This window comes from Rhinopithecus bieti, unplaced genomic scaffold, assembly GCF_001698545.2.
Source record: "Rhinopithecus bieti isolate Rb0 unplaced genomic scaffold, ASM169854v2 scaffold_35166, whole genome shotgun sequence".
NCBI lineage: Eukaryota > Metazoa > Chordata > Mammalia > Primates > Cercopithecidae > Rhinopithecus > Rhinopithecus bieti.
Window position 1 is genome coordinate 152,079 of NW_016815254.1, and position 13,658 is coordinate 165,736.

The 13,658-nt window shown below is 47.3% G+C and overlaps 1 protein-coding gene across 2 annotated transcripts in view; it reads right to left on the reverse strand.

Annotated features, from left to right (window-relative positions):
• Window positions 1-1,556: 1,556 nt before the first annotated feature.
• KCNH1 (potassium voltage-gated channel subfamily H member 1) overlaps window positions 1,557-13,658 on the reverse strand; it is a 450,237-nt gene continuing 438,135 nt past the window's right edge. For both annotated transcript variants that reach the window (XM_017853054.1, XM_017853052.1), the window contains exon 11: window positions 1,557-7,353. In XM_017853054.1, the coding sequence (XP_017708543.1) occupies window positions 6,496-7,353 (858 nt within the window). In that variant the 3' untranslated portion in view covers window positions 1,557-6,495. The remainder of the gene's footprint in view (window positions 7,354-13,658) is intronic.

The following is a 13,658-nucleotide window of genomic DNA, read 5'->3' on the forward strand; positions in this document are numbered from 1 at the left end:
TTGTATAATAATCTATATATTGGGAGAATAGCAATTTTGGTGGGGGAGGGGGCGGCTTCCCCTTACAGAAATTGAGACTGCTCACTTGCTTATTTAAAATAATACAACCATTGAAAAAAAAATAGTAAATTAACCATAATATAATGAGTTTGGTTTTTAGCAGGTATATCAGAATATATCCATACAATAGGGTTCCCTTCAGTGTGGACAACATGAGAAGCCAAATTATCGTGATACTACTGGCCTCAGCACCTTTTGAGAAAGCCTCTCTGAGGCCTTTCTCAGGGAAATTGTTTCATTTTAAAACAAAAAACCGTCTTTTTAAAATCATTGAACTCCATCTGGCACCCAAAACATGGCATTCATTACTTAGCTCTGTATTACTGGTCCTTTGACTAATTACAAAAATCATATTCACAGAGATGTTTTGCAACATTGAAGAGATCTAGATAGAATGCTTTAGGCTGGGCGTGGTGGCTCACACCTGGAATCCCAGCACTTTTGGGAGGCCGAAGCAGGTGGATCACTTGAGGTCAGGAGTTTGAGACCAGCCTGGGCAACAGAGTGAGACCCTGTCTCAAAATAATAATAATAATAATAAAGAATGCTTTAATACGTTATTAGTGATACTTTTGAAACAAACATCAATAATTTGGAATTTTTAAACAATATCACCCTTAAATTATTTTTATAATGCTTTTGTGCAATTTGATTAAATCAGTTGCACAAAATGTAAGGAAACATTACATTGCACACAATGTAAGGAAACATCATTAAAAATACTGTACCCCTACTGTGATCCTATAAGATCAAGCAGAGGCTTGTAGGTCAGATTCCCCATCCCATAATTAAGTTACACTGTCTATAATAAGAGAAGTGCCATGTTTGTAAAGTGGTCCACTGGATGGTAAATGAGAACTCAGGCTGGCAATATTGTGGAGCCTTGCCATGAGCAGGAAGCAATACCTATTAAAATAGCAAAACTGAAACCATGCCAGTGTATGGGACTATTTCGATTAGAGGCAAGCTACCTTAATAGCTTCTGAGACTATCAATGAAGTGTAAAGCACAGATCAGAGCTCATATTGTAGACACTGAGTCATTCAAAAAAGATTGTTATATTCTTCATACTATGTTTTAAAAGGTGCGAGGGAAACGTTAATATATTTTATACAAATTTCAATCCAAATTGTTCAAAATAAAAAAGTGTACGTCTAAGTAAGTGGCGGGGGGCGGGGGGGGTCAGCTTCTGGTATATCACATCCATGTGTCATACAGTTTTCCGTGATACCAGGCATTGAGCTCAACATCTGTGCCCTTGTACAGCAACTGCAGCTGGACCTTAAGATCGTAGAGCCACATACGTTCATGTCCATTCTCTCACTGTTTGGTACTTTGACACACAGTCTTGGTGAATCTGGGACTGTAAGTAAGTTCTCAAAAAACTATAAGTGCTGTCCAAATAAGAGCTTCCCAAACTCTTGAATAGAAAATACCATCCTAGGTCACAACTTAGGTCACAGCTGTCATCTTAGGCCAGAACAGCCAATTCAGTGACCTAAAATTAATGTAAGGAAAGGCAAAAGCAAGTATCATGTATAAAATAGTTTATTACCATAATAAATAAAACTTTTTTTTTTTTTTACAAATATCATTTGTGCTTGTTTAAAAATGTTGAGAAGGGAATATCATCAATGGAGGGGCCTGCACGTTCCTCTTAACATTCCCAAGCCACAGATATACAGTGGTGTTCCTGGCAGCATCCTCAGCTGACCACAAAAATAGTATCAGCTCATTTACACTTTTGTTTATTCATGCTCATTTGGACAAAGTGACAGATGCAAAGGAAAAAGAAAAACCCAATAAAGGATTTGGCAGGACTCAATGGAAAGCGTATTAATATAAGGAGAAGCCCCAGAATGGTGAACTGCTCATGAGTAGAAGTGTCCTTGAGGTGCCGGCGAAACGTCGGATGTGGACAGTCTCCAACTGATGCACAAATACAGCATCGGAATATAAAGAGAATACATTCATTAGGGGAGGGTGCATCCTTCTTAACGTAAGATCAGTTTATATCCTGATACAAGATCTGTGAACTTCTCATTGAACAACTAATGGATCCGTCGGATGACTCAGAAGTCACAGATAAAGAGATAAGGGCTGTAAGAAAAGTTTAATGGCAGGCAGGGAGGGCACCCACCGCTCTGGCACCTGCAGGGAATTCAAGTCCAGTTCTAGAGGTTCCAGAATAAGTCTGATATGCTCACATGAGAATGAAGTTTCACTTGAATTTAAGCTGCAGATAAATTCACATTGATTCGTTTGAGCTGTAGGGGGTAGAAATTAAAACTTCTCAACATGAACACCTTTGGTGAGAAAATGGTTTTTTTCTCTGATGTTTGCAGTCTGTGCTGAGAGGATCATGGAGTCTCCTCCAGATGGAGGGCACAGGAGCTGGTGAAGGTAATCTTAATTGAAGCGAGTGAGAAGGCAGTATATAGAGCAATAACAATGATTTAGCAACAGAGGGAGGCTGTCTGGGGCGTCAAGTGTGCCCTCAATGGCCTCCTCTTTAAGCAACACTAGGTGATAAGGGGGAGAGAGGAAGGGGCGTTGGCAGCTCTATCACAGCTGGAGTTCCATTCAAGGGTCTTAAGGCTAAACGTCTTTATTGCAAGACATAGTACAATCTATTAATCAAATGCACATCAGCAATGTGTATCTCCACCAGGGCTCCTAAAATTTCCCAGAGTATGCATGTGAGACAGAGTGGTCAGTGCAACAAGGGAAAATGAGGATCTTCCTATACCTAGTATTCCTAGAGTTCATTTAGTCCCCACAAGGACTCAAAGAGCTTGACAGTTGGTATAATACCTTCCATCTAAGGATTTGAAGAGGAAGTTTGCGGGATGGGATGGGGTGGTGTAGTACAATTTTACCCCTGCTCAGCCCTCCCCACTTTTGAAAGAGGAGGATTCCAGCAAAGGGGCTGATGTTTGGCCAACAGCAGCACACTGGATTGAAGAGGTTGAGGGTAAAACAGGCCCCCAGGGATTGGATAACAAGAAGAAATCAAGTAAGAAATGTATTTGCAAAAGTTTACTGGAAGGCTGCAAAATGGGCTCAGTTTTTTAAATACTTGGGCTATCCTGTAGCATTAATGTTGTAACCTTGTTAGCATAATGTAGCATTGCATTAATTAATGCAATGAGTTGCACTAATTGTACACTAGATAATTTGGTTTTTCAACCAAATGATCCCCTCCGTTTCTGTCCTTTGGCTATCTTGTCATGTCCAGTGGAGGAGCCTTTTGTAAGTATATGGGATGGCAGTGCCCATTGCTGGAGTCAGTGCCCCCCCACCAAGAACAAACACCACCTCACTGACCATCTTAGTTCTCAGAGTTAACCCTAAACCCACCCCCTCCATCAGCCGGGAGGAGCATGTTCAACCAGCAGCCAAGTGACAGGGACAGGACCTCCCCACTTCAAAGCAGCCTGTCGGGATATTCTCTGGGAAATGGAGCTTCAATATGAATGACATTCAAAGTAAAGAATCTAGTAGAAATCAAATAGTACTTACTAGACAATGGTGCCACATATCATGCCCCCACTCCTCAAAAAGGAAAAACATATATCCTGGGCAAATCTGTTCTCTTGGCATACTTTTTCTGAAGTCTAAATGTTCTGTCCCATACCTAGTAACCTTTTGTTTCCCTAATCTCTCTCCAGCCACCAGATAATGGTTTATACTGGAAGGCTCAGGTCAGTGGTGTCTGAGGCACATGGTCCTGGCTCGGGAACCCAGTGGCATCCTGGCATGGGAAGGCAGCACAAAGCAGCCTGCGGCCAAGTTCATGGCGTGAAAAGGAAGGGAGAAAGGTTTGGCTCATTTACACAATGTTTTTTCAGAGAAAACAATTACAGCAAAAAATCCCTCAAATCCTAGGGAGGATTACAGGAGAATAAAGCCCATGCACCCACACGTGCACCTGTGACCCCAAGAGGAACAGATTCCTGCCGCAGGAGCTGGCTTCCAGTCATGAGCCCAGTTTGCACTGATTCAGGAGTGCATTCCTAAAGCTGCGTTCCACCCTAAAACATGTCTGGACTTCAAAGCCTTACATCATCTTTGCCCCTCATACCGAGGTCTGAGCGATTTCATGGACATCCATCTCCCTCAGGCAGAGCTGGAGGGAAGTGGCAGGGCCTCTTGACATTGGCTATGGAGTGCTGGACAAGAAGCCTGTCATCAAGTCCCTGGAGAGCTGGGAGGCAACAAAAAGTCTCCAGTGGCAGGTGCTTCTGAGGCTGGGTTTTGGGGGTGGATTAGAGGCCTACCCTGCCTTAAAAGTGGTGGGTCCTAAACTTCAGAAGCAGGTTGAGGAGCATGTTTAAGAAATGGCAGACTAGAAAGTTAGGGGGCAGCCAACAGATGGGATTCCAGATATTTTACAGGCTCTTACCCAAGGACTGGTTGGTAGCTTCTCAAGTGAAAGAGGCTGAAGACCTCATAGCTTTATCCAAAGTCAGACAGTTGTGACTCGGCCTTAGGAAATTAGAATTCCTCTTCTTTGCATGCCGCCACCTGAGGCTAAATCTAATTATGTCACAGCCTGGAGAAGCCAGGAGCAGCCCCTGTAAGCCTCATGTGAGAAGCTACACATGAGGTTAGGGCTCCTGGAGCAGGACTCTCCCTTGAGCTCGCAGGCCCTGGCTTCCCAGGGCCATCTGTGCCAACCCTGTGAACCAGGAGAGGTCAGCCCTGCCTTGCACAGACAACTGAGGGCCCAGCCCTGGGACTCACTGTGAGCACTGGGCAGGACTAAGGAGGCGAGGCGGGGTGGGGTGGTGGGCAGGCTCGGACCAGAGGCTCTCAGAAACACTGAGTATCTTTGGTAGGGCAGAGGTACCAGGGATGGAGTCACCATCTAACATAGGCAAAGGTAAGCTCCCTGGATAAGTCCATGCTGTCACCTGTACTCCTAATTCCATTCCCTCCAAGTTGACTTTTCAGAGCTGAACTTCTAACCTTGCTTGTCAGTATTTGGGGTCCTGACACCTCTCTGTAGGGCATATGCCCTGGCCAGCTCCACTGTGCCTGGAAGAGACTTCTCCCCTTTCCTTTCTCAGATGCCATTGAGAGAAGCCCAAGCACATGAATAACCTGACTTAGGTGACCACGAGGCAGTGGAGTGTCCCCGAGCATCGTGGCATAAGGGCTCGGATGGCCCATACGCAGCTCTGTGACCATCACTGGGAGCCACAGCTCCAAGGCCACTTTTCTCCATCACCTTACAGAGAGCTGGAAACTCACTGCTTCGTTCTCTTTCCAGCTCCTGAAGAGAGTACAATCATGATCCTGAAATCTTTTTCCATTTTCTCTTGAAATCCTACTGACTTTAGTAGGAAATAGAGACCGGCTTTAAAATAAGGACCAGCATGGCTCCCAAGTGCCTATAATGACGCCGTGCGGTGAACAAAATACAAAGGTCTGCAGGGCAATCCCAATGAGAATCAAAGTATAAACATAGCAACTTGCTACAGTTCTGAGGTTGTGTGTGTGTCTGCTTTGTTAATAAAGCAACTCTGGGCTCATGACCCTTCCTGCCGATGCTCCATACCCTGAGGAATGCCACGGGGACACTTGGGAAGAGGCCAAGAAGGAACAGAGGCAAGGGAGCCTGTGTGTGAGGCCAGCGGCATGGAGCACGGCCAGAGGCTCAGCTGGGGACTCCACAGCCCTCCCTGTCAACTGTCCCAGAGGAGCAGGCTGTGGGCCGCACCGCAGAGAACCCCTGGATCCTAAGGACCCCTCTCCAGCTCTTACCCTTGCCTCACCACCTTTGGGAAAGGAGACCTGAGGATTCCCAGCTCCAATGTCAATGGGAGGCATGCACCACACCTGCAGCTGCTTTTCTGGCCTTAACCATGAGACAGAAAGTTTCCGGGCTCTACCCTCCTGTCCCTCAAGCTCCGCTTGTCCCGAGCTAGTTACAAATGACAACTACAGGAAAACATGGTGATGTCAGACACAGGCTGTACAAGGACGGGGATGCTGGGAAGTCCCTGGCCCACCACAGTCCGTTGGGGGTCTTGGCAAAGGAGCCCAGCATGGTATATACATGAGAGGTTCTCGGCACTTTCCCACCTGTCCCCAGATGGCTGCTGCTCTGTCCTGGTAGTTTATCTTTTACAAATATCATGGTAGTAAAAAATTAAAAATGAAGGAAAATACCCTTTAGACAGCATGTCCCTTCTTTCAAAATTGTGCAAAGATGGTTCAGATGCAGCTGCCACCTTGCAGGGTAGGGGCACGCTACCCTTCCCATATCTTTTTCCAGATAGAGAAAGAGCGCGTCTAAGCCACTGGCCCCACTTTTTCTGTCAGGAAAAGCCTACTTGAAAATTGTTGGTCATGTGGACGTGTGTGGTGGGGTGGTGGTCACGGCAAGGTTGTAGGTGTCTGTCTTTGACTTTTCTTTTAATAGACCTCTCAGCTGGCTCCAAAAATGTCTCTCTCTGATTCTGGGGACTGTGGCCTCGATATTTCAAACAGCTCTTGAGGAGACTGAGAGGATCTTCTGGAAGTTAATATCCTGAGTATCTCAGAGAGCTGTTTCTCAATATTGGTCATTTTGGCGTTTAAGGCCTTGATGTCCTCCTTCAGCTCGTGCCTCACCTCCAGGACTGTGGCCTGCAGCGTCTGCTCAGGGATGGGGTAGAAAGAATGCTTGACCTCTGCCAGGATGGGACTCCGATCCTGGGGACTCCTGGCCTCACCCACGTTGTCCAGCCGCAAGTCGCTCTTGGTGATGCCACTGTCACACGAGTCTGTCTTCTTCAGTGTGGCCTCGCCTGATGCTTTTGTCCTCTCGGGAAGTGTCTCCATCGACTCAGCCTTGGACACCTTGTTCCATTCCTCACCCTTCCCGCAAGCATCTTTGAAGCGGGCCCAGCCTTTGCGCTTGGCACAATCGCCCCCACCCCCCTTGGGGCCCAGGCACTCGGACCCGGGTGCGTGTAGCTTTGCGTGGTCTGGAACCCCGGAGGTGGAGGCTGCCTGGAAGGACACGGGCGTGGCAGGACTCTCACGTACGGTGACCACGCTGGCCTTCATGAGGCTGTGGTTGGCGGAGGCATGCTCTGTGAGGACATTGCCCTTCTCCACGTCTAGGTCATCCAGGTCCCGGCCCCCTCTCTCAGCCGCCAGCCTGGCCTCTTTCTGCTGTCGAAATCTCTGGAAGAGGCGCCGGACAGGGTGGTCCGGGGGCAAGATCAGGGGGGCCTCATTCTTTCGTTTCATACGCTCTTCCTCTTCACGTTTCACGTCGCTGATCTTCCGGAACACAATCTGGAGAGACAGAGAACGACATGCCATGTTAGCCACATGCTGGCTGCAGCAGCCCAGCTCAGCCCCTCTGCCTATCACGGCCCTCTCCTTCCAGTCCACCTGCTGCCAAGAGGCTGGGGCTCACAGCCTGCAAGGCCTCACGAGGCTTTTCTCTATGACTGACCTCACCCTCCTTTGCTCGACACTGACTCCCAGCTTTCAAACAGCAGGTAATTGACTCCCTTTGTCATTCCCTTCAAGAGGAACAGATCCCATTTTTTCCCTCCCCACATGCCAGGAAGCTGAAAAATCCAAAGAGCATCTTCCCAGGAGACTGTCCTAGCCTCTGAGCCTGGCCTCCCTTAAATCCGTCCTTGTCTGCAATTCAGCATCATCTCATGAGACTTTCAAATATCATTTTTCTGGCCCCACTTCAGACCTACTCCATTGGTATCTCTGCACAAAAGCTGGAGCATCTCTGGTCTAAACCATACTTCAGGGCAAGAAAGTCCCCTGGCAAGGCTACAGCTAAGGTTTCCAATGCCACCCACAGATCTGGATCCTAAGTGAATGTGGTTGGCTGTGAAAAGTAAAAGTCAGTCTCACACGGAAGTCCTCCTTGTCCTTGGTAAGCTTACAGTAGACTAACGTCTATAAAGTTGAACATAAACTTGTCCTAACAATAATACCCACACTTGGACAGTGATTTGCAGGTCACAAGGCACTTTAATGTTACTTCATGTATTCCTTTTGACAGCACTGTGAAGTCACTGGAACACCTGTTATTATCCCCATTTCAGACATAAGGAAACCGCAGCTCAGAGTGGCTAAATATCACCTAACAGGTAAGTTGCCTAGAAGGGACTTGTACCCAAGGTATCAAACCCAGATCCATTAGGTGACCAGCAGGTAATGACTAATGATAACAATACTTCATGCAGAGGATGGACCATCAGCAAACCAGACTCATGAATTTGGCCCGAGTGCAGCATAAGCCACAGCTACGGGGGCCTTCCCCTGGGTCAGCATCTGACTATGGGAAAGCCCCATAATTTCTAGCTTATATTGCATGTGCCAATTAGACTCTGGGACATGTTTTGACCCATATCATGTTTGAATTTGTGAGATGCAACCTGTAATAGGTTGTCTTTTTAGTGTAAATTTCTGATTTGAGGACTAGAGGTATTGAGATTGTGTAGAAGTAGAGGAGAGGCCTGTGGGAAGGGAGAACAGCAGCTTTTTCATCATCCCAATCTGGGAAACTTTGTGCCCTGGGCAGGCAACTTAGACCCACCTAGAACCTGTCCCAGGGACTTGCCACAGGACCGCCCGTCTTGGGGAGGCACACATGGTGTCATGCCAGGAGCAGGGGTTTGGGGTCAGAAAGAACAAAGTTTAAGTCTCAGCCCCATTACTTAACCGTGTAACCTCACAAGGTATCTTAACTTCTGAATCTCAGCTTCCTCCTTAAAAAGTGAGGAAAATCTCTACTTTTCAGACTTGGTATAAAGCTGATACAAGATGACGTATATGAAATCACTGGCCCACTAGAGATGCTTAAATGGATCCTGTTGTCCTCGCCCTTTCAAGGCCCCCAGCTCAAGATGACACACAACTCGCCCTACCTCCTCCAAGAGGCCCTGCCCCATGCTGTCACCAGTAGGTTCTCAGGTATGACCAACAAGACGATTGTTTTATAGTGCCCAACACAGAGAAGCCAAACAAACAGTTAATTGCTTGATGCTAGGAATCCATCAGCAAATCACTGGCAGACTAGAGGCCCACGTCTGTGCACTAACTTCTTGGTCAAAGTTTCTGTCACTAGATGACTTTACACTGAGGTCACTAACAGGTGGATGGGTGGTTAAATTTTCCAGCTATTATCTGGATTCTGATATGTGACTTTCTGACCTCCACTGGGCAGCATTTCTCCCATCCCTACCTCCTCTGGTCCCCTCTTTAGCTGCACCCCAACTGCCCCTACAGTCTGGCTTGCAGATCCAAGAAATGGGACTCAGGAGAATCCTGTCCACCCTGAAGAGGGCCAGAGAAACCCAACAAAAGGCCCATGGGGGGATGCGGAAGGATAAGTAGAGTGATTGGGACCCTTTTGTCTCTGTGCTCTGAGTTGGATGCCTCTATACGTGCTGTACTCTGTTCTGGGAATAGCCTCTGCTCTCCATTGGGCATCCAAATCCTCTTCACACCAAGACCCAGCGCAAATGCACCTCCTCCAGAAAGTCTTCGCTGATTTCAATGTGCTGTAAGTTATCCTCCTACCTCCCAACTCCAATGGCCCTTTCTACAGTTTGACTGCTCTTCTGTCCTAATTACCCTCTATCTTGTATCCATTTGTAGTAGAGAGGCCAACTCTCTTCTGCCTACTCACATGCCTTCTTAGAGAGGGGAGGAGAGAGAAGGGAATAGGAAGGAAGGTAGAATGGAGGGAAGGAATGCAGAAAAGAGGAAGGAGAAAGTGGGTGAGAATGTGAATGTACCCAAGAGAGATGATGGCTTTTAGAGCTCATTGCTCTTTTCCTGCCCTTTATATCTGCAGGATATCTGATTCCTAACACTACCCCCTTTTTCACTTGAGCAAGTTTGGGCAGGTCTATTCCTTGTAAGCAACAATTCCTGAACACAAACATATCCTATCCTGCTAAAAGGTCCCTGAGGGCTCAGAACAGTACTTTGGAGGTCACACTGTATTTTTTACTTTTTAAGTTTTTGCTTATTATTTGCCCTGAAAGAGCAATGATTTTCCGTTTTGTTTCCAATTTCCAGCTGTTCCAAGTGACTGGTACCTAGCAGGCCCTCAATAAATATTTGTGCAATGTAGAACACATAAATATTGGCTAATGAATCCGTGGGATAATATCTTCTTCCTGGAAAGATGAAATCACAGAGGTCATAGTCAATGTTATAAAAAGCAGGGTTTGGCCTGGACACACATCTCTCAACATCAAAGGTCAGGGGCAGCCTCTGAGACTTGAGATGTTCTAAGACTAATGAAAAGGAAGTTCTTCAGATATTGAGGAGTCAACAAAAAACTGATCCCAAGAGGCTTAACATAATTCATGGTGGACATTTCGGAGGGGAAGTGGGAGTTCCTCTTTGAGGGTGTGGCTACATTGTGCTTGTCACCCAGAGGCCCCATGGGTCAGAATCCTGGACTGAACCAGCCAGCACATTCAGGTGTTATGACTGTGTGGTCGATGTGGGCAGATCAGGCACTCACAGACAGGGCCTGTTGGTGGAACCGCGGGTCTCTGGATCTGTGCAGGCTTTTTTCCCAAACTGTCATCCTAGGCTGCCCTCCATCATCCTGTGTGATAGGCAGCCCCCCTGAACGTCACTGTCTCAACCAATGGACAGGTGAGCCAGGGAAGAACTTCCTACCCTGCAGAAATGCCTGGTTCTTCCTTTGAGAATCAAGGAGATAAAACCTGCCACCCCCAGGAGACAAGGCAAAAGGAATTTTTACAGAGCTATGTGGTCTGACAGCTTTGCTGATCTGGAGTCAAGGGCTCTGCTTACTAACTTCAACTGCTTTTCTGGAGAAGTTAGTCATGGAGTGTGTCTCAGAGCAGCCATGACCATGCATTTTGCCAAGTATTTTAGATCTGAGTGGGCAGGAGTGGTTGTAGGACTCATGACAATGAGGTCTGTGCCACCAGCTCCAGCCACAGCAGCTCTCCGTCTGCTTGGAGATGCTCCACAGCTTCCCATGGCAAGAGTGTATCCTGGGAATGATGGGCATGACTCCCAGCTCCGTAACTCAGGATGCTCCCTGTACTGGACAGGTGATGGATGGAGGTCTGGGGAACAAATCTGTCCAAAGTATTCCATGATGCTCTAATAGGTACTATGAGGCGGGAGAAGTTCCCAAGTTAGGTACGTTTGAGTCACACTGCAATGTTAAATGGGTTGCTTTACTGCAGGACTTCTCAGAGCCTTACCACACTAATGTGCCTTATGAATGTCTAAGAGGAAGACATTATATGGAGCATTTCTTAAGCCAGTTCCCCCAGATCCTCTCTTTTGAATGAAAGAACCTCCTCTGGAAAACACTAAAATTATATCAATGTGTAGGGTATGGGATGTTCTCTGTATTTGTGTATAGCCCTGACAGATGGACAGATGTTTCCTGTTCCAGCTAAAGGGGACCTCCTATCTCTAACTCACTCGCTAAGTCCCTGGAATTTGAGATTTGAGGACTCCATTGCAGATGCATTACCCCCTGGTAGACAGGCCAGGATCAATCCAAACTCAGTGGCTATGGCCATCCTCGTTTGTGAAGCCAAAAGAAGTGATGTATATTGCCCTCCCTCCAAAAATCTGCTTCTAATGTTTGTGGTTTAACGGGGAGAGAGAAAAAGAGATCACAGGTAACTTCTCTATGCACTACACATAGGCTCCTGAAGGATGGTGTGAAAATAAAATCCTAAACGACTTCCATTTTCACTCATCCTCATTGCAGACTGACCTCATACTGATTTCATCATCTCTGCCTGGCTGATTTTATTTTTGAACTCTTACATGAGCTCAGGGAGCTGACATTGAAAAGTACCCCTGAGATGAACATTTTTGCAATGAGGACAACTGCTCATTGGCTCTTGCCTTCTTTCTTCACATCATAGATCCTTAGTCAGGGACCACACCAACAGAGAGGTGCTGGGGTCTGTCTGGAGAGTTTGTTCCACTGGAAAAGGCCCAGCCCTGGTGACAGAAAACTACTCCATTCTTGGCATGGTTTCAAGGCACTGGTAATGGGATAAGTCCAGATCCTTCCTGGATCCAGCCAGAGTCCTGCCAGCCCACAGGGGCATATATTTTTCTAGCCTGACGTGTTGCTCAGAATGCTGAGCAGCTCATGACTTATTGCAACCTGGAGACAGAGGACGCCTGGAGGGCAGAGACGCTGCTGTGCCTTGCTCATCCAACTTGGCATCCCTCTGAGCTCGCACCAAGCAACAACAACGGCCCTAAGTCTGGGAAGACTTAAATTGTTGTTGAGCTGAATGGAATTGACACTCAGATCCCTAAGCTATAGGAATTTCTTGGTAATTATTTTCAACTTGGTTTGAAAAACCAATACCCCTGGAATCTGATGTGAGTCAGGATAGTCGACCACCTCTTCTGGGTTACATTAAGAGGGCCCAGCTCCTCTCAAACCTAACCTGTTCTCAAGCTCTAGCCAGGACCAGGCCAAGGGGAGGAGTCATCCCCTCGGGGTCTCAGCAGCACGCATGGGGGAAAGGCAGACCTAGGAGGGGAATGGACTTGCTGGAGTTCTGGCAGCAAGAGAATGTGGGGAGGGCACCCAAGTGGGAGCACAGTTACTTAAAAGAACTCAGATTGTGGAATAAAAATACATATGTAATGTCAATCCTCAGTGGTTTGCATAAATGAGCTGAGGTATGACTCATCGAAATCTATGGATATATCAAATGGGATTTAGATGATTTTCTCTTGGATTCAGACACATGTCCCCAATCTGAAAGGCTCAGCAGTAGAAAGAGCACTGGCTTGGAGTGGTCCTAGCTCTGCCACTGACTAGTCACTGTGTGACCTTGGGAAAGTTATATCCTTCCTTGGTTGTACCAGATCAATGGTTCTGAAATCTGGCTGCACTTCAGAACCCCCTGAAGAGGTGATCTAGTGAGTGAGAATTTCCCGTGACAGGGCTAGAAACTGGCATTTGCAGCAAGCTCCCAAGTGATTCTGACATGGGCAGCCTGACCCAGGTCTGCTGACTAGGCTCTCAGAACCCCTGGATGGATGGCTGGTGAGGTTACTGCTACTCTGCTGTCCCCTGTGCATGGACTTGTGCTCACACATGCCTCCTGTGTACCTGTCTGCCTGTACTCACACTTCCAGCCAGACTCAGCCCTCCTAGGTGCTGCCTAGGATTGGAGTGGGGGATGACCCTGGTCTCTCACTCAGCCTCTGGTCCCTGAAGGATGACTGAGAGGAAACGGGGAGGCCCCGCAACCACCTTCAACTCTTTCTTTCTTAGATCTGACAAAAAGCTGTCTTAGAGTGGGGGGACATAAAGCCAAGCAAACATTTACTGAGCACCCACTGCCTAAGAGCACTCAGCAGGGCGCACACACTCTATAGCTCCTTGCTAGTAGGAGCCAGGCCTCTTGTCCCAGAGCTGGGGTCCATGCTGGTGCTGACTGAAGCACCGTGAGTGGCCGAGCATCAGAAGGGCCCTAACATCCCCACAGGCCCACTTGACGTAGTTTTCCTTGTGGTTTCGTCACCCACCAGCCTCCTCCACCAGTCACCCTGCCTGGTTTTATGGCAGAGCATAAAACATG